General features: G+C 36.0%; 3 protein-coding genes and 1 long non-coding RNA gene across 4 annotated transcripts; 3 read left to right on the top strand and 1 right to left on the bottom strand.

Moving 5' to 3' along the window:
* Positions 1-5251: 5251 nt before the first annotated feature.
* On the top strand, positions 5252-9167 carry LOC145161350 (auxin transporter-like protein 2). Its single transcript, XM_079080854.1, has 9 exons — positions 5252-5468; positions 6013-6247; positions 6341-6526; positions 6874-6986; positions 7125-7308; positions 7565-7662; positions 7746-7953; positions 8075-8332; positions 8769-9167. The coding sequence occupies exons 2-9, from the start codon at positions 6071-6073 to the stop codon at positions 8976-8978; spliced, it is 1434 nt and encodes a 477-aa protein (XP_078936980.1). The 5' UTR covers positions 5252-5468; positions 6013-6070; the 3' UTR covers positions 8979-9167.
* Positions 9168-14393: 5226 nt separating this feature from the next.
* Positions 14394-16018, top strand: LOC145161349 (uncharacterized). Its single transcript, XM_079080853.1, has 4 exons — positions 14394-14730; positions 14830-14925; positions 15161-15280; positions 15363-16018. Exons 1-4 carry the CDS (start codon positions 14704-14706, stop codon positions 15858-15860), a joined length of 741 nt encoding a protein of 246 aa, XP_078936979.1. The 5' UTR covers positions 14394-14703; the 3' UTR covers positions 15861-16018.
* Positions 16019-20225: 4207 nt separating this feature from the next.
* LOC145161342 (uncharacterized) lies at positions 20226-23296 on the bottom strand. Its single transcript, XM_079080849.1, has 2 exons — positions 20625-23296; positions 20226-20549 (listed from the first exon to the last, which is right to left on the bottom strand). The coding sequence occupies exons 1-2, from the start codon at positions 23269-23271 to the stop codon at positions 20323-20325; spliced, it is 2874 nt and encodes a 957-aa protein (XP_078936975.1). The 5' UTR covers positions 23272-23296; the 3' UTR covers positions 20226-20322.
* LOC145161348 (uncharacterized) lies at positions 21084-24447 on the top strand. Its single transcript, XR_013738481.1, has 2 exons — positions 21084-21174; positions 21293-24447. It is a non-coding gene; the product is annotated as an uncharacterized LOC145161348 (long non-coding RNA).
* Positions 24448-24774: the final 327 nt, after the last annotated feature.

The following is a 24774-nucleotide window of genomic DNA, read 5'->3' as shown; positions in this document are numbered from 1 at the left end:
AAGCGTCGTCATGTCGTGACCATCACTTAAGTTGTGCCACAACTTAATGACGTGACTCGCGCCGCACCAAACAAGGCTCTCGTTGTGAATCATAAAAATCCATTTCTCAACTTTAAAGTAAATCAACTTGATAATTAACTCGTACCTGGAAAGTGGGTGTTACATTAAAGATAAAGACTAGTTAAACTATGGTTGGAAACCCTAACCATGTATATCACTCAAACTAGCCTCCTTCTCTCTTGGATCTCTTTCCCTCTTGGATTCTTCTCATATCCCCTCTCTCGGTTTTGAAGCATCAAAAGTCCGAACCCTAAGGTACTATGGTTATGTTCAAGGATCGAACTCAAGATGGTGTGGTTGTCAACCTTGCTTGGATCATTATCTTGGGTACGACTTCATTAGAGGAACTATGGTTTGGGTTCTAGTTCATTTAAACAACATCAAAGAAGAAGCCAAAATTTAAAGTCTACAAGTGTATGTTTTCAATGTCACTCTCTTTAATTTTTGTTGCAAATCGCTCATGGATTTGTGATCCTCTATGGAATATGTCGAGTTTATTCTTCCGTTGTGTTTGTGATTTATTTTAATTTATACACATATTCCATCAATAGTATTAGAGCCATTGATTTCTGAAAAAATAGAATTACATTTGTACATATATATTTCTGAGTATTAGTAAGTCAAATTTTAAAGGAGAGAAGAGGGAAAGGGGCTTGGATGACTATGACCCTTTAGAGGCCCTTCTTCTTAATTAAAGAAAAACTTTTATTCATAAATACATGTTAAAAACTTTTATTATAAAACAAACTTTTGATCCAAAAGTTTAGGTTTTATGAGCCTTCAATTTTATATAATTTTAAAAAACTTATAATCATTTATTTATATGATAAACTTTTATATAAATAAAAGTTACAAAACAAAAGTTATACTAACTTTTAGGCTTCCAACTAATATTGTAAGACATTTGAACTCTTAAAATTTCTATTTAATTTCTTTCTTATATATTAATTAACTATCGCTCTTGACAAAAATTAGAAATACGAGGCAACTTAAAACCAATTTTTCGTGTCGAAACTTCTACCTATAGAAATATTGTTCATATAATTAACAACTAAGAAAGGGAAGATTATATCTTAAGGCTTTTAAGTATTAATTCTACCTAACGTGTTTTTCTTTGTTTATTGTCTACATGTTGATTTTATTCGATTGTTTGATAATTTTTTTGTTTCTCAGGTTTCTTTTTTATTTATTTATACTTTATTTAAAATAAAAAAAAATGGGTGGAGGGACATATATTTTATTAAAATAATATGATCTAAAGGAGAAAGTTGTCTCAAGTAAGGGCCACAAAACTTTAAACTAGGAGCATGCATATATTAAATATAATAAAAGGGTTTGAAGATGGTAATCTTGGATTCTATGTTAGAATGGCATTGAAGTAAAGAGGTTATTCATGCCTAAACCCTACTAATACTCTCTTATCATTTAATCATTTGGTCTCCCACTAATCACAAAGTTCAAGAAAATTGGGTTAGTAGCAACTTTAACAGAAAAGAAGGCATTCAAACACATTATGAGATGAATAAGTGACTACCTTAATTGTGACCTATACCAATCTTTAATCAAACTAAGGAATGGTAGAGATTATATCAAGTATTATGATTGGGAATGATTTTCTTTTTCATTATAAAGAATATTAGTGGTTTCCATAAAAAGGAAGTATATCATTATCCGCTATTAAATAGAAATAAAACCAAGGATATATAATACAAGAGGGGTAAAATAGGAAATTGGTGTATAGATGGGAATAGTAGTTTATGTAGTAGTGGTGGTGGGAGTCAATAGTCAAAGAGACAAAGGGTGAGGGGGAGTATGAAATTATGGAAAAGTTGAGCAAAATTTTGGTGGTAAGTGAGATGGAGGCCCCTCTGCCACAACATTACTTGCATCATCATGCCTAAAATCACATTCACTGTCTTTTCCTTATAAATATATTTCAAAACTTTTATCATGTGATTGTTGATATAGTTATGAAAATTTACTGTTTATTCTTCAAATGTTATCTGAATTCACCTTAGAGATTATTATGTAAAATTTCTAATCACCATGAAGTAAAAAATCTAGGTTAAAACTCTTAATGGGTGATAGTTTTGTTTATTTATTGTATGTAACACTAAGTCTACACGTTGTAAATTTATAAAGGAAATATTATATTAATGGATTACTATTTTTGACCAAACAAATATTGTTAAAAGAGTTAATGTAGGCATGAATTGGCAGTCATAAATACAAAGTATCTTACATACTTATTAAATCACTGTCTACTGTCTAGAATTAAGAACATCTACTCTCTGAACATATTTAATAACATGCTTAGCATGTGCACAGAGAATTTAATAACCGTATCCAACAATTTAAAATTGATTTAATGGCCAATATATCAAATAATGATTTAAAAGGTTTGGATATGCCTACGAATCTTGTTACAAGTCATGTTTACTCATTGGTGGATATAAAGTTTATTTGGTTTATATGAATGAAAATTAATAAAATAAAAGGAATCATATATTTGTTTAGGAATTGTTCATTTGATTCAATTAGATAAAACAAACAACTTTTATTTCTCATTTTAATGGAATAAACAATTTCATCTTTTATTCCGTTTTACCAAATACTATCTCAAAGTTTTTGGTAAAAAAACTCATGGATGATTGCATAGAGGGAATGAGATACTAATCGCTAAGAGCTAGTCCGTTAGAAAATAGGGAATCAAAATAACAGTATATATTACTTGGATAGATTAAGGATCGTGTTTTGAACACTTTCTGAAATCTATAATTCGTCCATTTTGTTTGGGGTATACGAATTCAAAAGTGAGATAATCTAAAAATAAAACCAATTCGAATTACATGCTTAATTCGAATTGAGAAACACAAAATACATTTGCTTGATGTGTTATTGAGAGATAGATCAAATTTTAATGAACCGATTTTTAGTGTATCTTTTTGTAACCCGTCTTCAGGAACATGAAAATGTTCTTATATAAGAGGGAAAAATAGTTAGTAGTTGTTGTATGCAGATTTGGCGCCAAAAACAGGTAGTTATTGAACATAACCGACACCTGCACCGTCATGATGTCATCGTGTTTGAACACCACTAAGAACTCTACCACTTGGACCCCGCTAGGGGCGCTGCCCCTAGATCCCGCCAAGTCTAATAAAAAACAAAATATTATATCCCAGACATATTTAGGTATTTACCAATGCTTGATAAGTAATGCTAATAAAAGACAATATATAAATGTTAAATTACCTATTTGCTTATTGTATTTGAACAAGAGTGTTGGAATTTTCAACATTTTACGGGCATTTGAAGTATAATTAAAGGAGTTGATAATCACCCTTTTTAGGAAGAGACAATCCCCCAATAATAAACGAGGAATATGACCTATTTTGAGAGTCAAAAATAGATGAAGAGTCTTGTTAAAACGTGTCCTAACAAGAAATGCACCAAAAAAATAAAGGAAAATGAATGTTTTCAAACAAATAAAGTTATATATAACATAAGTTTCCGAACACATCTTAAATACAATATGAAAACTGAGTATTTTCGAAGCATATAAGATTCACCGTCTTTTTTTCTTAAACGTGTTTCCTATCTTCACAGTATTCAGACATAAAGAACATCGATCAAAGATTTGTACATTTGTTTCTCAATAAATTGGACGATCTCTTTAAAGGTTGCCATTATTTTCTCATTCTAGTTTCAAAGCTCATGGGCATATGCTACTTGACATGTTATAGTTCGCATGAAAGCCAAGTCTTCCACTCGAATTACTACAAACAATGTAGTTTCAAAGCGCATGGACATATGATATTTGACATGTTGAAGCAAATGCATAAACTCTTAACTGATTTAATTAGACAAATTTAAATTGTCAAACTAATATCGAAATTGGGATAAGATGTACACATATATTTAAATCGTCCAACTAATGGCACACATGTTCTCAGCCACACCGGTCTCTATGAAACACATGATTTATTGTTATTAGAAGAAAAAAAAGATTATGAAGTCTTGGAAAACCCTAGAAACATTCAATTTAGGAGAAGAAAAAACATGAAAATTGATATTTCATAGTACATTTTTCATAGTTTGCGAAACATTTTTACATAAATGTTGTAAACTAATAGTTTGAATAAGTATACATAATACGATGCTAAGCATAACTTGAAACAAGGTTAAAAAGATTTCCCTTGAATTTTACGAGAATAGCACTAGAGAAACATCAAAAGAATAGATCTTGCATGATTTTTTTTTCTTTCTTCAAAATCATCCTAAATTGAAAAGCATGATATGGTAAAATGTAGAGTCTATTAGTAGCAAATATTAATAGATATACCTACATACTAACCAAATATGTAAGATAATATAATAATTAGGTTGTTATAAAGAATGAAAGAGGTTATTTGATATGTTTTTTAACGAGTTTGATTTGGTTAGATTCAGACCGTTTATATTATAGTTAGAAACATTTGATTTAGTTTTATATATAGTCTTTGATATGTATTTTACTACTCTGATACGATGTTGGATCTGATTCAATCAATCATTTGATCATATTTGATTCAATTAACAACTGTTAAACAACACTTAACGTGACTTTAAAATAAAAGTAGACGAAATAGGATCTTGCGAAATTTATTCAATCTCTAAAATTTAGATACAAATAAAAATAAGTATACAAGCAAAATGAATATTAAAATCATGCCCAAATCAAATGTTAAAGATGAAAATGATTAAATTTCATCAAAAGATTTTCGTTGAGATTTGCAAAATGAATTTTAAGTTCAAAAGATACTCAAAGCTAAACTAGCAGAATTTTATTGAAAATTTGCAAATTGAAAACGCAGATTTGTTGAATGAATGATTATTATATATTAATTATGAAAAAAAAAAGTTCACAAGGTTAATGTAGATATCCCATATTTGGTAATTTGTGATTAACTTTTTAATTGAATATTTAAGATTTTTAATAAAGATAAACAAGGATTATTATTAATAATAAATAAATAAAAAATGAACAGAACAATGAATTTTTTTCTAAAATAAAAAAAATTTATGCTATATCTTATTTGATTCACCCCAAAAAGGAAGAAGTAAAAAGGAAAATATATTTTATAATAACATTAACAACTGTACAAGATTCTCTTGTATGAGCAGCCATAATAACAGAAAATTTTACAGAGACAAAGAAACACAAAAGAGAGCAAATCAGCAGAGAGATAAATCGCGCCCTCACTTTTCTCCCTGCAAAAAGCCACTCACATTTTTTTCCTCTTTAAAGCCTCATCAATGGCTGTTCCTTCCTCCCTCAAAATTTCTTCACTCTTCAACAAACACCAGCAATTCTAGAGAGAGAAAGTAAGAGTAAAGAGAATCAAAGACTTCTCAGTTCTCTCTCTCTGGTATGTCTCCTTCATCAACCTCTCTGTTTTACCTTCTTCCCCTAACCCACCCAAAAAAATCCCAACTTTTTCAAAACACCCATAAGTTTGTAATCATATCGGATCAAATGGGTTTATGCTAAATGAAATTATCGATTTTTCTTTTGTTTTTTAGGGGTGCTAATGGGTTTTTACTGTAGTTAAAAGTTTGTCAATCTTGGGAAACTGCAACCATCATCAGCACCGAATCACGGATTCAGAGCAACTCTTTTTTTTTTTTTTAAACTTTTATTTTTGTTTTTGATAAACAAAAAGTCATTTGAAGTAATTTTTTCTTACATCACCCTCTCTCACTTCTCTGACTTTACTTGCCAAATAATCGGGTATTTTTTTCGAAATTTGATGGATATGTTACATGTGAAAGTATATATGCCTATGTGTAGTTTCCGTTACTTTATTATTTTAATTACTTGCATTGATTCATGATAGTTTCTGCCACCAAACCGAAATAAAGGCAAAGGTAGAGAGATTTTTAAGCGCTTCTTATGGCGTGTTGTGTTTTCAGTTTCAGATCTCTTTAATAAGTGGAAAGACTTTCGTAAACGTAAGAAATCAGAGCAAAAATGGTTCCTAATAAGCAAGCTGAAGAAGCGATAGTTCCCGGGGAAATGAAGGGTTCAAATGAGCAAGAACAAGGAGAAGGGGAGGTAGGGGTAGATCAGTCAATGTCTGGCTTCAAGAACTTTCTTTGGCATGGTGGCTCTGTTTATGATGCTTGGTTCAGTTGTGCTTCAAACCAGGTAATTTACCTTATCACCCTCTACACCTTGTAGTTATCCTCTCTTTTTTCATAAAAAATTCAGTCTTTTTTGTCTATTGTTTTGTGATATCAGGTAGCACAAGTGCTGTTGACACTCCCATACTCTTTCTCTCAATTGGGTATGCTTTCAGGAGTCATATTTCAAGTCTTTTATGGACTCCTTGGAAGCTGGACTGCTTATCTCATCAGTGTTCTCTATGTCGAGTATAGAGCCAGAAAGGAGAAAGAGAATGTCAGCTTCAAGAACCATGTTATTCAGGTTAATCTTCATTCGTTTTTGATTCTTTATCATTTACCACTGTAAAAAGTCGAATATCTCATAGTGGGTCTTTGGAAAGTGAAGTGCTTTCCACAGGATTTGTAACGATTTTGATTTAAACATCCATAAAGAACTAAAATTTTGTTCTTTTGTGTGGTTAAAAGGTCAAATCTTACTGTTTCCGCGATATGTTGTACCTTGTGCTTGTTAAGTCGTATTATGGTTCTAGACAAATGCATTAACTAAGCATCATTAGATGCATGTGATACATGCTTGTATGGCCTACATGATGCATTTTCTTATGGCATGTACATGCATGATGCATATTCACCTTTGTTTTCATGCAGTGGTTTGAAGTGCTCGATGGTCTGTTGGGCCCACAATGGAAAGCTGTAGGATTAGCCTTCAACTGCACCTTTCTTCTCTTTGGCTCCGTCATTCAGCTTATAGCATGCGCAAGGTATACATACAATCTTTCCCATCAAGATTTTTATCCATCACTTCTATACAAATGAGATTTTAACATTTTTTGTGTTATATATATATATATATATATATATATATATATATATATATATATATATATATATATATGCAGCAATATATACTACATAAATGATCATTTGGATAAGAGGACATGGACCTACATATTTGGAGCTTGTTGTGCTACCACTGTCTTCATACCCTCTTTCCACAACTACAGAATTTGGTCTTTTCTAGGGCTTGGCATGACAACCTACACTGCTTGGTACTTAACCATTGCAGCCGTGATCCATGGCCAGGTACCCTTTCACTATTAACATTTGGATTACTGGACTAGACTTCTATGATGCGGATGTAAAAGGACATTCATGTCTTTTGCAAATGTTTCACCTTTTTGGGTGAACAAAAACTTGCATCTTTGGTCCCACTAAGATGTGTCATAGTCTTAGTCCAGTACACGTCAAACACAGTACAAGACTGTCTCCTGTCTAACAAATGGGGCCTACAAGATTGTATGATGTACAACTCATCAATGTGTATTTTCGGCAATATTAGGTTGATGAAGTGGTTCATTCCGGTCCTAAGAAGCTGGTTTTGTACTTCACGGGAGCGACAAACATACTCTACACTTTCGGTGGACATGCCGTCACAGTGTTAGTAAATTATTTCCAAATTTAAACATTACATTTTCCATTAATCAATAATAACGATATAAGATACATTTTTGTTATAACAGTGAAATAATGCACGCCATGTGGAAGCCACAAAAATTCAAGTACATATATCTGTTTGCTACATTATATGTATTCACACTAACACTCCCGTCAGCCACCGCGATGTACTGGGCCTTTGGTGACCAACTTTTAAACCACTCCAACGCCTTTTCTCTTCTCCCAAGAAACGGTTTCCGTGATGCTGCCGTTATCCTCATGCTCATCCATCAGGTCTGTACACGTGGATAAAAACTGACAACTGTGGGTCCCTTATAACTTATAAGCCTTAAGTTGTCAGCTACCAATAACTCTGTTGCTAACCTCTATTGTATTTGTTTTTGTTTTGTTGCAGTTTATAACATTTGGTTTTGCATGCACGCCGTTGTATTTTGTATGGGAGAAAGTGGTAGGGATGCATGATACAAAGAGCATATGTTTACGTGCATTGGCAAGGTTACCTGTTGTGATTCCGATTTGGTTCCTAGCGATTATATTCCCGTTTTTTGGCCCAATCAATTCGGCTGTTGGGGCTCTGTTGGTTAGCTTCACTGTCTACATCATCCCGGCTCTTGCTCACATGCTCACTTACAGAAAGGCTTCGGCTCGCCAGGTAATCTTAAACCTATGTGCACTGTTAATTTAGGCAAACTAGTCAGCAGTTTTAATGAATGCGACAGTTTGGTTTTGACGTGACATTAGGTTTTGAGATAACGAAATGTACCTTGCATTTATAACTTTAAAGTTAAGGGGGTAGGAAACGAAAGAAGACAAAGTTTGGTGGCATTTCATTATCTTTGATTTAAACTTTATATGTCGTAGTCACACTTTTACTATTATTGCACTCAATCAGTCTTAACATTGGGCTAGCTGGCAGGCTTACTGACCCATTTTCCTTCCAAACCTAACCTTAGTGTCTAGTCCTCTAGGGCCCTCCTGAATAGACTTAACGAGTATGAGTGTTTTTTTTTTACTTAATACAAAAAAAAACAACTTAATATAAAAATTTAAGTTCTAACGATTTTTTAAATTAATCTTTTTGGTTGCAGAATGCGGCAGAGAAGCCTCCATTCTTTTTGCCAAGCTGGACAGCGATGTACATAGTGAACATATTTATCGTGGTGTGGGTTCTTGTGGTTGGGTTTGGATTTGGAGGATGGGCGAGCATGACAAACTTCATCAAACAAGTGGATACATTCGGTCTATTTGCAAAGTGTTATCAATGCAAGCCTCCTCCACCACCACCACATACTCATTGAGTTTTAACGGTTTTTGTCATTGGTTGTTTTTCGTTGACATGGTGTTGGTTTTAGTCTAGTGGTAATATATAAGATGTAGTGTGTAAAATGGTTGATGAATTTACTCATGGTTAGAATATAGCAAAGGTTTGATTTTACTTTATTGTTGTGACATTTTTATGAATATATCGACTTGGAGTCGTTTTGATACCTTGGTTGATGTTTTGGTTAATCACATGGTAAAAATATGAGGGATTTGGTATCTTATTAGAGTAGTATGACTTTGTCAAATGACCAGTAAAAGCCTGAATATTTGGACGTGATACAAATATCAAAGATATTATCGGTGTTTATTTGGTTAAGGCTGTCAAACCAAAAATATAAGGCTAGCACATTGCAAGTTACCTAACATCTTTCTTTGGGTTTCCCTTGTTGTTTGATCTTATATGCTTAAGCCTTTTTATCCAATATCCATTATTGGGCTTATCGTCCCAAATGAAATAGCAAGTTTTGGCCAAGATAGACGATACGACCTATACTTTATTTTTATTTATAATAGTAATCAACTTGCATTTTTTTGTTCATTTAAAAATAATAAAAAGACAAATTGAACATAATTTTCAAATTTTATTTTTCAGAAATAGTCAAAAAGAAAAACAAGGAAATAATCTATATAGCCATCGAAATCGCATATGAGATATTGTAGATGATATTTGAAATCTATGATTTCCTCTTATCCTATCTGTGATTTCGCCACTCGTATAAAAGTAAGAATAAGTAAAATTGTACAAATATTTAATATATAAGATATGACTTGTATAATTTATTGAAGAAGAAGAAATCTCATATTAGATTGATGAGAAGAAATGTAGATAGATTTAGAGATGATCGGTGGTAATGTCATAAATAGAAGAAAAAAAAAAGTTTAATACTTTTGAAGAAAAATGAACTGATATAATGAAATCATTAGCTCGTAAAAACCTACCTACAATTTTGATGACTATATAGGTTATTTCTTAAACTTTTAGTTATTTAATAGGTAGTCAAAGTTAGTTTCTAGGTAGTCGATTGCAAATTTAGTCTATGTGGTTTACCAAAAAAATACATTTTGAGTTCAATTTCTTTGTCTCATGGTTAATTTAAAACTAAAACTTCAATGTAAAATCGGTCCTCAAAAATTTGAAAGAACTTAAAAAGATCGTTTTTTTCCTTCTGATTTTTTTCCATTTTCTTTTATTTACTTAAGTATTTCTTTTAGTTAAAAGAATAAAAAAAAAATCTACCCGCCCACCCTTTTCTCCTTTAATATACAAACTTTCTCTCTTCTTTTTCCTCCTGCTGCCATCGGAAATATCTCGCCGAAGCACCGCTACCGCTAGAGTCGCCCTTATTCATCAAAACTCTCTCTCTCTCTCTCTCTCTCTCTCTCTCTCTCTCTCTCTCTCTCTCTCTCTCTCTCTCTCTCTCTCTCTCTCTCTCTCTCTCTCTCTCTCTCTCTCTCTCTCTCTCTCTCTCTCTCTCTCCAGGAGCACCGCCGGAGCACTAACATCTTGTCGGAGTACCAACATACCACCATTGATACCGACCTTCGTAACTCTCCGTCCTCTTCAACCTCCCTTCATTTTCGGTTTCTAGAAACACCGTCGCCGCCCCTGTATCGTTGTACCCACTCCGTTTTTTCCTCTTTTCGGATGGTAAATATTTCTCATAACATGGAGTGTGTATCAAACCCATGTTTGAATTGAAATTGAGATACTGATACAAGTTCTTCACTTCTGAATCAGATAGATTCATATATGAAAGAGGTTGACAATAAGTTCTTTCAAAATTGACTATTTGTCCCTCTATTAGAGGTGTTCCAGAAATGTTTGCGATCAAGTAAATAGCTCTACGAACAAATGGATTGGATGGACTTGGAAAATGGAAAAATTTGTATAAGTTATACGTTCACCACTTTGTGGAAAAGCCTTAGGTATGAATATGTTAGATACATGTGACTCGATTGTTGAAATAGTATCTCTCCCCCAAAAAGCATGTTTTTTTATTTTACCGACGCACAAAGAAAATATTTTGTTGCGAATGAACAAGATATCGATGAATGGTCCATACGTAAAATCATAATTATTGATACGGGCATTTTCCACATAAAAAGGGGAATCTTTTGTTACAATAGAAGTAGAAGTGATGTGGGTTATTCAAGAATCGAAGTTGATTTGCTTTATAAAAAAGAAGATATCAATGAACTTTTATGAAATGATTTCACGGGATTCAGCCAATTATATTGATCGTGGAATATCATTGAGAAATAGGAAACCATGTTATCAAAGGATTTCCTGCGATTATTTCTGGTATGGAAGGAGTCAATCATCCACTTTGGTATCTTATTGAACAAAAATTGTGATATTGTTCTTCCATTGATCAAGAATTTAGATTTTTGGCAAGTCTCATGATCATCCAATAAGAAGGGTTTCGGTTTTTTCAAATGAACAATTTGAATACCTATTGATTCTAAAAACGGTGGATCATTCGGACATTTCAATTCATAGATGTAGATATCGGACCTATGAATGAGGATATTCCTGAAACTGACAAACAAAAAAGGAAGTGAGTTAGACAAAAAAAAAAGAAGCAACTTGGACAAAAAGAAACGAAGTGGCTTAGACAAATCTTTTTTTGTCAATAACCTTAGTCGCCACCTACATCTTCAGACGACTATCTATTGTAGATGACATTTCAGATCTAAAAAAACCCTAACCATAGGTTTTCGATCCTCCGCCCAAGCGCCGATCTGTACTTCCCTCCCCCCCCACTATTCAAGCTCCTCAATCGTTTATCCATCCAACCACCGCCATCTGCTCAAGGAGAACCCTAACGTTGTCGGTGAACATGTTTTCACTTTGGCCATATTGTCAAAGAGAGAGAGAGGGGGGGAGAGAGAGAGAGAGAATGTGTGTATGTGTTTGCCGGAGGTGGATATCTGCTCGTCAAAGGAGGTGGACACCGATTTTTATAGATCTGATTGTCGAGGGAGGTGTACGACGATATATATAGACAAATCTGAATGGAGGTAAGTGGTGGTGGATCTGGACGACAGTAGATATGGTAAGATGTGATCGACGGTGGTTGATGGTGGTGTTCCTGCAATACTTGAAAGTGTTGGATTAGGGTTAAAGAGTAGGGTGTGGATGGCGTGAGGTTATTAAAGGGTGTTTAAATTATCTTTTTCTTTTTTTAATTTTTAGTCTTTTTTTTTTGGAAACCACGGATATTATAAAACCACTGTGTAAAAGAAACAAGACAGGGCAAAAACAACAACAAAATTACAAAATGTTAAAAGGGGAACAACACCAATGATAAAGGAGAAAAAAAGAAAATGGAAAAAAAATCAAAAGGCAATAAAAGTTTTTTCAAGTGCATTCAAACTTTCAAGACAAAACTACACAAATGATCTCTGTGGTTCGCTGAAAATTGTCACTTTGGTCCAAAAAGGTTTGGGCTAGCACCATAGGTCCAAACTTTTTATTTTGTTGCCACTTTGGTCCATTTTGGTTTTAACTTTTTTATAATGACGAATATGCCCCTGATATTTACTTTTTTTTTAATTACTTTTATATTACAATAATTAAAAAAAAACAAAAACACTTATTTTTTGAAATAACCACCAGAGAACAAAATTCTTACAATAATCTCTCTCTCTCTCTCTCTCTCTCTCTCTCTCTCTCGGGTTCTGTTTGATAAACACTTAAACTGAAGAACATCTTCTGGGTTCGATCTTCAAAACACATACCCCATAACCATTGATTTTGACAACCATTAGTCACCACCACCATCCTCCACCTCCATCTCCAAGTAGATTTTTCTGCCACTCAAGAACATCCCTCTCCATCGCCAGATCTAAAGCATCTCTCCTTCACCAGTCTCGTCACCTACCCAAATAACCTTCACAGACGTCGATCGGAAAACCCAAAAACTTTGTTGTCGATCTGAAAAACCTCACCTTCACCGCCGACCAGAAAAACCGTACCTTCATCGCCGATCTTAAAAACCTCAAGAAACAGTTCAACTTCTCATTCCCATATTCTTCAACTCACACTCTCATCACCAAAATTAGAGCTTCGATTGTTATTCACCATCACACACCTGCAACATACATCAGATTAGGGAGAGTTTTTGGTGAGATGAGAAAAAAAAACCCACTGATACGCCATGTCTCCGTCTCCGACCGCTCATACGCCATGTCTCCATCTCCGGCGACTCTGACGTCTGGCACGAGAATGTCTTCGACGACTCCGGCGTATGGCAACCGATATTGCTGACGTATCTGCCTAGATCGAATGGTTCCTAGCATCATCTTCATCTTCCCCACTAAGAAACCTTCGACCATAAGTGTTGCAACCACTGTCATGAAACCCTAACGCAAATGTGAAAACCCTCAAAGGAAAATCTGTTTCTCTCTCCTTCTCTATCTTCCTCAGAAAACCCTAGATCTTTCATATCTTCGTTCTTCTCTATCGATTCTGGGTTTTTTCGATCGACGCACAAAAACCCCATCTCTCCATCTCCGATTCCATGTACTCTTCTCATTTGGACCTGAAACCTAAAATCGAAAGGGAAAGGGGGTGATCTTTGAAGTCTTTTAGTCTAAACCAACAGAAACTACACATAGGGGTTTCAAAAAAGCAAAGCATACATGTAGATGATGAACGGTGAATCGATGCATAGAAGGGTGGGATGCAGAACATGCTATGGTGATTAACTATTTCCTTTAAACGAGTGATTTTTGTTACGATGAAAGAAAAAATGAATTGTTCTCTAATGCCAGAGAGAGAGAGAGAGAGAGAGAGAGAGAGAGAGAGAGAGAGAGAGAGAGAGAGAGAGAGAGAGAGAGAGAGAGAGAGAGAGAGAGAGAGAGAGAGAGATTGTATATTTTATTTATTTATTTTTATTCCTTTATAAAAAAATTATATAAACAAAAACGCAATTTTTTTCATTTAAACAGAAAAATATTTAAATAAATAAATAACTAAAAAAGAAACAAGTAATGGCAAAATCGTCATTATGAAAAAGTTCAAAGTAAATTGGACAAAACTAGCAACAAAATGAAAACTTTGGACTTGTGGTGCTAGTCCAAACCTTTTTGGATCAAAGTAACAATTTTAAGCAAACCACAGGACCATTTGTACAGTTTAGTCAACTTTCAAATGACTAAATTTGCACAATATTTTTAATTTTAAACTGAAGATACGATAAATTATTTTAGGTTAGACTCAAACCGCACTTTTAGTAAAGAATAACGACCAATTTTACGATTTACTGTGTTTTTAAATCAATTATTCTTTTTCTCCGTCAAAATCTATTTCTAACTCGGAAATCAATAAAAAGTTCCATTCATAAACTCCTTCAAAATCTATTTCAAACTCGAAAATCAATAAAAAGTTCCATCGATAAACGAAACATATATATGGAAAAGGTTGAGATCAACGGCGTATCTGTACATAACCCGTTTGGGTAAGTTCTTCCCTAAAAAAAAAAAACGATTCCTCCTGCTCTTTCCGTACATCGTCTAAAACGAGCCCTCTCTATGCGCACCTCGATGCGCATGCATCTCTGTTTCTTGTTTTTGGTTACTGTGTTCACCACTCCACTCTGTCTTCATCTCTCTAAGTTGCCATTTCAAACTCTTCTGCTAGAGACCGGTAACATCAACACTCAGAATCAAATAGAGTTTCTTCAGGGGTGAAACCAAATGGCACCAAGGGGGAGAACCACCAAGGTCTCATTCTCTTACTTTCTTGATGATCATCCTCGGATATTTCTGATAGATTAATCGACTAATAATAACTCATTTCTGTTTCGTGAAACCATCTTGCAGTCTCGTACGTCTCGAATGGATGCAGCCATTGATGCAATGGCGCCATTTGGGTTCACCAAAGAAGTCGTCATCGCCAAGATGCGTCAGCTCCTGAAGGTATTCTCCTCAAATCTGACATCTTTTCATTTTGCTAATACTTTTGATGGGGTTTTTCAGTGTCTTCCATGTTTTCAATTAGGGTTTATAGGTTTATACAATCAATCCCCTTTCTAGATCGAATTGTGTTTGTAGCAAGTGTTCTTAGTTGACTGTTCTTGGTGTAAAACCCAGTTTTTTTTTAAAAAAAAATATTTATTAGTTGTTATTATGATTCGAATGTATGTTGATTTAGGAATATGGGGGGCAAGATGGGTATGGGTTTATTGAACTTGATGCGTATTGCGTGCTTTTGGAAGCCCTTCTTGCCGATCAAGATAAGCAAAATCAAGAACAAGGGGAAACATCAAATCCGGTAGTGAAATTGCTTACATTTGATTTAGTTTTTCCCCAATTTGTTTACCTTCGTTTTAAAGAGTTCTAGTGTCTTAATGCAGAATGAGATCATTGAAGCTGAAAAGTCTGGCTTCATTGACATTCCGATCTGCCCTTCCACTCCTCTTACAGTCCTTCCACCACCACCACCATCACTGCAACCTCTGGTTGCCTCTCTAACACCACTGCCACCTGTTGTAGAAACGGTTCTAACACTGCCGCTAGTGCCACCTGTCATGGATGCCATCCTTCCTCCACCACCACCTCTGCCACCTGTTGTAGAAACGGTTCTAAAACTGCCGCCAGTGCCACCTGCCATGGATGATATGCTTCCATCACCACCTGAAAATGGTCAACCCCGGAGGCGAAAACCATGTCATGGTTGGATCAGTGATGTTGATGAGGAGTGGCATTTTATAACACTGCCATCATCATTCAACCGGTCAATTTCACCACCAGTTACACCACCAACACAACCGGGTCAATCAGGGTTGACCAATGGGAGAAAATATCGTCCAAAACGCCAATCAAGATGGGATTTAATGCCTGAAGATATGTAGTTGTAATCTCTTTACTTCTGAACTCTTCTCAACATTTAGATTATGTTAACTAATTAAACGTTTCTTGATGCAATTGGACTTGTGTTCCAAAATTTAACAGACTTGTAAACTATTTGATTATAAAATCTAATGCATCGGTTAAAATTACAAAATGGAAAGACTAGTTGTGTACCTTTAGAACGATATAAACATGTTGAGAGATTCAGTGTATGTGTGTGTCGCTATTGCTTCTAAAATTTTCTATTGAAATTAGTAATATGTAGTTTGGGATGTAACACTCTCTGGGAAATGGGATTTTGTTCTCAGCTTGAAGCGTTATACTTGTTTGTGTATTTTTGCATGCATTGTTTGTTTTTTATGGTCATTTTGCAGGGTATCTTGCGAAAAGAGCTTTTTGGCCATTTTAGTTATTCTTCTTTGTTTGATACTCTCCTACATGTACATTAGCATAAGATTTGATATTTAGGCACTAGGATGTATAGTGTATATACAGAAAAAGTCATTTTCGTAGGAAAGAGTGTCTACAGAGTACAATAGTAATCATATGCTAACACTACAATAATAATCCTATGCTAACACTCAAGACTTGATATATGGAAACTATGTCAAACATAAATATGGAAACTATTCTAATAACCAATACTATCTAATACTTGTACATCTACAAACATAGATTTACAACAATACTAATGTGTTTGACAAATTCAATTCTTTAGAATATAACACAATCACCCACTAGCTTTTAAGGGGCACCAACTTTGGCACCAGAGATTGTATGGGTCAAGAACGAGCTGCAACCTTTACTGAGAGGAGCTCGTGAATAACGTTCCCAATATTCATTCGATCTTGTGGAGATTCAGAAGAACATTGCACGCCAATTTTCACTAATGAAATCAAACACGCGTCTTTGACATCATCATTTAGTAGCATTGGATCCACAATTTGAAGCACAAAACCATCAGCCATGGCCTTCCTAGCATACAAATGCAGGCTTAGGCCATCTTGAAACATTGGGTCAACAGGTTTTTTTTCGGTCAACATCTCTAACAATAGTGTTAGGATCGAGACACTTAACACACGACTCTAAACACACACACAACTCACGAAAAACAAGAACACAAGGATTTAAGGTGGTTCGGTCTATTTCTGACCTACGTCCACACGAGGGTAACTTGGAGTTTATATTTCTTGGTGCTAATCTGCACTCTTTCTTTGTTACACTAGATACAAGTTTTACAAATGAAAGGAAGAAGCCTATTTATAATATTTTGAGTCGTAAGCCTTTTCTTCCATTCACATACATGTGAAATTGATAAGGCCACCATTGTTGAAATTCTGCAGCCGTAACAATTTTTCCATGTTCACATGAGAGTCCTTGTTTCCTGCCACTTCTTTTGACTAACCAAATGGCTTCACACTCAACAATCTCCCACTTGAAGCCACGAAACAATCTTCACCATTGCTTCAACTGTGTATCTGTATTTCTGTAAAAACTTTTGATCTTGACTCCTTCCTAGTTACCCGGCCTTCTCTTCAATTATCCTGAAGGCCAGTTGAAGCTATGCAAAGCTTCAACTTCTCTAAGGTGACAACCTTAGTCAACATATCAGCTGGATTTCCAGTTCCTTTGATCTTATTCAACTTCAGAGTGCCATCATTAATTCTTTCTCTGATGAAGTGATATCTCAGCTGTATGTGCTTTGTCTTCGAATGGAAGACGGGATTCTTTGCAAGATGAATTGCACTTTGATTGTCACAAAATAATGCACAATCATCTTGTTCTTTGCCAAGTTCGTTGAGAAAATTCTTCAACCATATAAGCTCTTTGCTTGCTTCAGCAACTGCCATATACTCTGCTTCTGTGGTTGAAAGGGCAACACTTTTCTGTAGTTTGGACATCCAACTTACTGCAGTGCCGCCCACTGTAAAGACATACCCTGTGGTGCTTTTGTATGAATCTTTACAACCACCAAGATCTGCATCTGCATAACCATTCAGAACTACGTCTTTTCCCTTAAAATTTAATGCCGTCTTTGAAGTCCCTTTCAAGTATCTCAATAACCATTTAACTGCTTCCCAATGTTCTCTTCCCGGATTGGACATGAATCTACTAACAACTCCCACTGCATGAGCTATATCTGGTCTCGTGCATACCATTGCATACATGAGGCTACCAACTGCGGATGCATAAGGAACTTTAGCCATTTCTTTCTTGTCTTCATCTGATCTGGGTGACTGAGCTTTAGAAAGCTTAAAGTGACTTCCCAAAGGTGTGCTTCTGATCTTGGCATCTTTAAGGCTGAATTTCTCTAATACTTTCTCAAGGTACTTTTCTTGAGATAGTGTTAAAGAACCATCTTTGTTTCTGAATATACTCATCCCGAGTATTTGCTTTGCAGCTCCCAAGTCTTTCATTTCGAACTCTTCAGACATCTGTTTCTTCAACTTCTTGATCTCTGACATGTCTGAACCGGCAAGCAACATATCATCTACATAGAGTAGTAGAATGATATAAGAACCCTTAAACTTCTTGATGTAACAACAATGATCATTGTCACATCTCTTGTAACCAACTTTTCTCATGAAGTTATCGAACTTCAAATACCATTGTCTGGGTGCTTGTTTCAGACCATACAAACTCTTCTTCAATTTACACACCAAGTTTCCTTTGCCTTTAATCACTTTCCATTGTCCACCCCCAAAGTGAACATTAAACCCTTCATCATCCAATTTTCCAACTGAAATCAACTTTCTCCTTAAGTTTGGGATAACCCTGACATCTTTCAATGTCCAGTTGGTTCCCATGGAGGTCTTCAAATCTACGTCCCCAATACCCGTAACATCAAGCACTTGATCATCGGCCAAACGAACTTTGCCAAGATCACCTGTTTGTAGGTTCTTGACCATATCTGGGCATGAGACGGCATGGAAAGAAGCACCCGAATCCATAATCCAGGATTCCACTGAATTCTCAACACAGCATATGAGAAAATCTCCCGATTCTTCAGAGGATACATTGTTTACTTCTTTCTTTTCAGCTGGTAGTTTTGGGCATTGGCTTCTAAAGTGACCCTTTTCTTTGCAATTCCAACATTCAATATCTTTTCGGTTCTTGGACTGCCCCCTTTTTCTGGACTTTGATCTGCCTCGACTACGTCCTCTTTCGTTTCTTCTTCCTCTACTTTCTGTATGCAATAAAGAACTAGAACTAGAACTAGAAGTCTCACCATTGCTTCTCCGTCTGATATCTTCATTTACAATCAAGTCACGAATACTCTTGAAAGTGAGTTTAATAGTGTCGGATGCACTACTAACAGCTGTGACGGTGCCTGACCAACTATCGGGCAAAGATGATAAAAGGAGGAGCGCTTGTACTTCATCTTCAAACTTTATTGCAACTGAGGCTAAACGAGAGATAATCGAGTTAAACTCGTTTATGTGAGCGGTAACTGACATGCCTTCCTTCATTTTGGTGTTAACCAATTGTTTGATGAGGAACACTTTGTTGGAAGCGGACGGCTTCTCGTACATGTTGGACAAAGCCTTAAATACTCCATAAGTAGTTGTTTCATTAACAATGTTATACGCAACACTCTTTGCCAATGAAAGCCTAACTACACCCAAGGCTTGTCGATCCAACAACTTCCATTCTTCATCATACATGTCATCCGGTTGTTCGCCCAACATAGGCAAATGCAAACTTTTCTGATACAACATATCTTCAATTTGCATCTTCCAAAATCCATAATCGGTTCCATCAAACTTGTCAATTTTGATTTTACCATCTTCTGCCATTTTTGCAATTTTCTGAAAGAACAGGGACCTTTCTTGCAATTTTCTGGAACTTCAGGGACCAAATCTGAGTTTTTTAAATTCTGCTACAGTGTCGTCTTCTCCGGCAGGTCTCCGACGTACAGTGTCGTCTTCTCTGGCAAGGCTCCGGCGCTACAGTGTCGTCTACAGTGTCGTCTTCTCCGGCAGGTCTCCGGCGTACAGTGTCGTCTTCTCCGGCAAGGCTCCGGCGCTACAGTGTCGTCTTCTCCGGCGAACTGGTTTTCCCGGTCACTATTCCGGCGAACCTTTGACCGGCGATTTGGACGTCTTCCGGTGGTCGAAAAATTCAGAAAAAAATATTTTCGGAATCTTCGGAACGAGACCTTTCCAACGGTATACACCAAAATCGTTTTTGACGAAAAAAAATTTCGACCAAAAACTTAAAATCACCTTCTGGAGCTACAACCTTGCTCTGATACCACTTGTTAGGATCGAGACACTTAACACACGACTCTAAACACACACACAGCTCACGAAAAACAAGAACACAAGGATTTAAGGTGGTTCGGTCTATTTCTAACCTACGTCCACACGAGGGTAACTTGGAGTTTATATTTCTTGGTGCTAATCTGCACTCTTTCTTTGTTACACTAGATACAAGTTTTACAAATGAAAGGAAGAAGCCTATTTATAATATTTTGAGTCGTAAGCCTTTTCTTCCATTCACATACATGTGAAATTGATAAGGCCACCATTGTTGAAATTCTGCAGCCGTAACAATTTTTCCATGTTCACATGAGAGTCTTTGTTTCCTGCCACTTCTTTTGACTAACCCAATGGCTTCACATTCAACAAATAGGATCCCATAGCTATACATGTCCCCACTGGTGGAGACCTCATTTCCAAGACCATATTCTGCAAAATTAGGGGGAGTTATTTGTGAAAATGTGAAATAGGGATTAGAATAAGAAAAAACGGTTGTAAATTTACCTGGAGGCGCATACCCGATTGTTCCTCTGATAACACTTGAACTACTCTTGTTTTCATTAGAATGTTCTTCAGGGGAAATAATTTTTGTAAGCCCGAAGTCTCCGACATGAGCAAACATATCAGCATCCAATAAAATGTTACTTGGTTTCAAATCACAATGAACAACAACGTTTCCACAGCGGTAGTGTAGATAATCAAGAGCACAAGCCACATCATAGGCAATGCTTATTCTTTGAACAAGATCTAGTTGACGAGGCTGGACGTATTCATGAGGCGTCGTGTGTGAATGCAACCAACTCTCTAGACTCCGATTTGACATGAAATCGTACACTAAAGCTTTGAAATCATTGCCTTGGAAATCGAGGCTTGAGCAACAAGTTATGACCTTCACTAAGTTGCGATGACGAATATGTCTCAAGGCCTCACACTCGGCTATAAAACTCTTGGAAGCTCCTCGTCTTTGGAGGTCTAGTACTTTTATCGCCACAGTCGACCCATTTTCATCGACAACTCCTTTGTAAACCGAAGCAAAGCTACCTGTACCAATCAGGTTTTGTGAAGAGAACCCTTCAGTCGCCTTGAAAAGCGTTTCATATGAAATCTTCTCAAAAGATTCAGTCAACATTGGTTCTGATGATTTTTCTTTCTTCTTCTTCTTTATACAACAGTAGACAAATGACATTAGAGCTATACCTGCAACAGCGGAAGATAGTGAAATCGCTACAACAACACCAAGAGAAAGCTTTCTGCCTTTTTTGGAGTCGTTACTTGTGCATTTGGGTAGGTGAAGTTCAGGTATTCCCCCACAAAGTCTATGATTCCCTATGATTGATATTGCATTTGTGTTGGCAAACACACCTTTAACATATACATCTCCCTCAAAATCATTATATGAAAGATCTAGATCCTTCAAAGGAATTTGTTGCAGATATCTAGGAATATGTCCAGAAAAGTTATTTCTTGATAGGTTAACATATTCGAGGGCTTTCAAAGAACTCAATGCTTCCGGCATCGATCCTTGTAAGAAATTGCTGGAAAAATTTAAGAATTGAAGGCTGATGCAGCTGCTTAGACTACTAGGAAGTTCACCGTATAGATGATTCTGGGACAAATCGAGCGTTCCTAAGTTTTTCAGGCCGCCAATCTCTTCTGGAAGCACTCCAGAGAGGTTGTTTCGACTCAGATCTAGTATGATCGAAAGTGAAGACAATTGGAATAGTCCTTTGGGTATACTTCCTCTAAGATTATTTGCAGCAAGTGATAGAAGTATCAAGTTTTTGCATTCCCCGATACTCGAGGGTATACTACCTTCCAATTTGTTTCTACTTAATTCCATTTGATTTAAGGATGACAGGTTTCCGATAGATCTAGGAACGATCCCAGAGAAACTGTTAACCTCTAGATGTAGCACTCCTAACTTTTGAAGCTTGCCATTGGTTTTGGGAATCATGCCTGTGAAGTTATTTCCAGCTAAAGAAAGGACAGTTAAGCTAAACAAATTGCCTATAGATGAAGGCAAGGTGCCTGATATGTAGCTATTTTGAAGTGCTAGGATCGTCAGTTTGCTTAAGTTCCCAAACGAATTTGGTAACCCCCTCGTTAATCGGACGCCTTCAAGTTGTAATACTTCCAAATTGCTGCAATTAGACAGTGAATCAAACTTTTTTATGACACCAAGATCCTCCTCGGTTCGACCAAAAGATAACCACTTAAGATGTCTGAGTTTTCCAAAATCAGTAGCTATGTCCCCCATGAAATCATTACTAGAAGCATCAAAGATTTGCAACTCTGAGCAGTTTGATATCGAGGACGGAAGGAATCCAGTGAAGTGATTATACGACAATTCTAGTCTTTGGAAATGGGGTTGACCCAGACATAAGTTGGAGGGTAGACTGCCAACAAGTTGATTTTCTGGAAAATTTAAAAGTTGTAACTTGGAAAGGTTATAGATAAACGATGGAAAGGATCCAACGAGGCCATTTTCTCCCAAGCTTAATCTTTGCAAGTTTTTCAACCGACTGAAGGAATCTGGAATGCTCCCTCCCAATGGACAATAAGAAAGAATGAGTTCTTCAAGAGATGTGAGATTGCCAATGGATGGTGGAATTCCACCCGTTAGGTTATTTTTACTCAACCTTAACGTTTTGATCATCCACAGAGAAGTGAAAATATTTGGAATTTTTCCAGACAGCATATTGTAAGATAAGTCAAAATACGATAGTTTTGAGCAACTTGTTATGTTGGGTGGGATTCTTTTTGTGAACGAGTTATTACGAAGGGAGAGTACTCGTAATCGAAACAAGTTACCTATTTCAGGAGGGATACTTCCATGAATATGATTGTTTTCAAGGCTAATGTCCATGAGGAAGCTTAGGTTGCCAAGATAAGGTGATAAAGTACCCACTAAGCCCATGTTTGGTAGATCCAAGCTTGTGACTCTTTGGTGGCGACGACCGCATGTCACTCCTGCCCAAAGGCAAAAAGGAAGAGAATCATTCCAAGATCTCATGATACCTTGAGGGTCATGTGTAATCATGGATTTGAATGCCAACAATGCATGACTATCTTCAGAGACAGCTTCATTCATTTGTACTATGAGAAGAGTAAGAACTAAGACCGCTACTTTTGGGAAGAATGAGCAGCACATAACTAATTGTTGGTGATGAGATTTGGAGATCGATGGAGAAATAATGTGCTTAAATTAAACCCAAGATTTTATTTATAGGAAAACTACAAATTAACACATCTATTTATATGAATAATACATCTTTTATTGTATATTATCCAAACAAATAAAACCAAGATTCCAGAACCGGTACGTGTATCTGATCGATCAATCATTGCAGTACATTTGTGATTTGGATTTTAATTCGTCAGTTTTTTCAAAGAGTAGTTAAAAGACCTATTGCTCTGCTTTTTCAAAGTAAAGTTAAAACAACGTTATTGTAATTATTTAATACTAAAATAGTGGTCTGTGTTGGGAACTATTTTTTTAGCTCAGTTAAAGTTATAATATTAGTAATCAGTATTGTAACAAAGGTAATTATGGATGTTGTTTGGTCATATGTGCAGCTCAATCCCAACAAGAAAGTTAAAAGGTTCATAGCTAAAGGGCTTGACTATTGTCATAAAAAATACTACAGTTTTTTTTTTCTAAGGTTTTCCCACAAAATAATCAAGAACGCATGTGGCACACCAGGAACATGATGGCACATCAAGGGATGTCTGGTTGCCTCTCTAACACCACTGCCATCTGTTGTAGAAATGGTTCTAACACTGCCGCCGGTGCCACCTGTCATGGATGCCATCCTTCCTCCACCACCACCACCACCGCAACCTCTGGATACCTCTTTAACACCACTGCCACCTGTTGTAGAAACGGTTCTAAAAATGCCGCCAGTGCCACCTACCATGGATGCCATCCTTCCACCACCACCTGAAAACAGTCAACCCCGAAGGCGAAAACCATATCATGGTTGGATCAGTGATGTTGATGAAGAGTGGCATTTTATAACACTGCCATCATCATTCAACCGGTCAATTTCACCACCAGTTACACCACCAACAACACAACCGGGTCAATCAGAGTTGACCAGTGGGAGAAAATATCGTCCAAAACGCCAATCAAGATGTCATTTAATGCCTGAGGATATGTAGTTGTAATCTCTTTACTTATGAACTCTTGTCATGATTTATATTATGTTGACCAATCAAACATTATTAGGCGCAATCAGAATTGTGTTCCAAAATTTAACAATGACTTGTAAACTATTTGATTATAAATCTAATATGTAAAACATCCTTTACAATTACAATATGGAAAGACTTGTGTGCCTAAAAACATAGTTTTAGAACAATATAAATATGTTGAGAAATTCAATCCCTTCTAGTTCATAACATAGCACATACTAGCTTTATGTGTATGTGTCTGTCACTATTTTCTTCTAAAATTTTCTAGTAAAATTAGTAATTTGTAGCTTGGCATGTAAAACTTTTGTGGGCGTATCTCCCAAACTGTTCCCACAAAAGATATGTGCATCTCCACGTGCTTCTATTGGCCTAACACAATAAACGCCTAGTGTTGCTTCTTGTTAAATCTAAGTGGCCTGCTCAAACAATGCAATTAACATGTTTTTTAATAAATCAAAAC

Source organism: Lactuca virosa, chromosome 2, assembly GCF_052849685.1.
Source record: "Lactuca virosa cultivar CGN04683 chromosome 2, Lactuca_virosa_CGN04683_v6, whole genome shotgun sequence".
NCBI lineage: Eukaryota > Viridiplantae > Streptophyta > Magnoliopsida > Asterales > Asteraceae > Lactuca > Lactuca virosa.
Note: the sequence above shows the minus strand (reverse complement) of the source record. Positions and strands in the feature narration are given on the sequence as shown.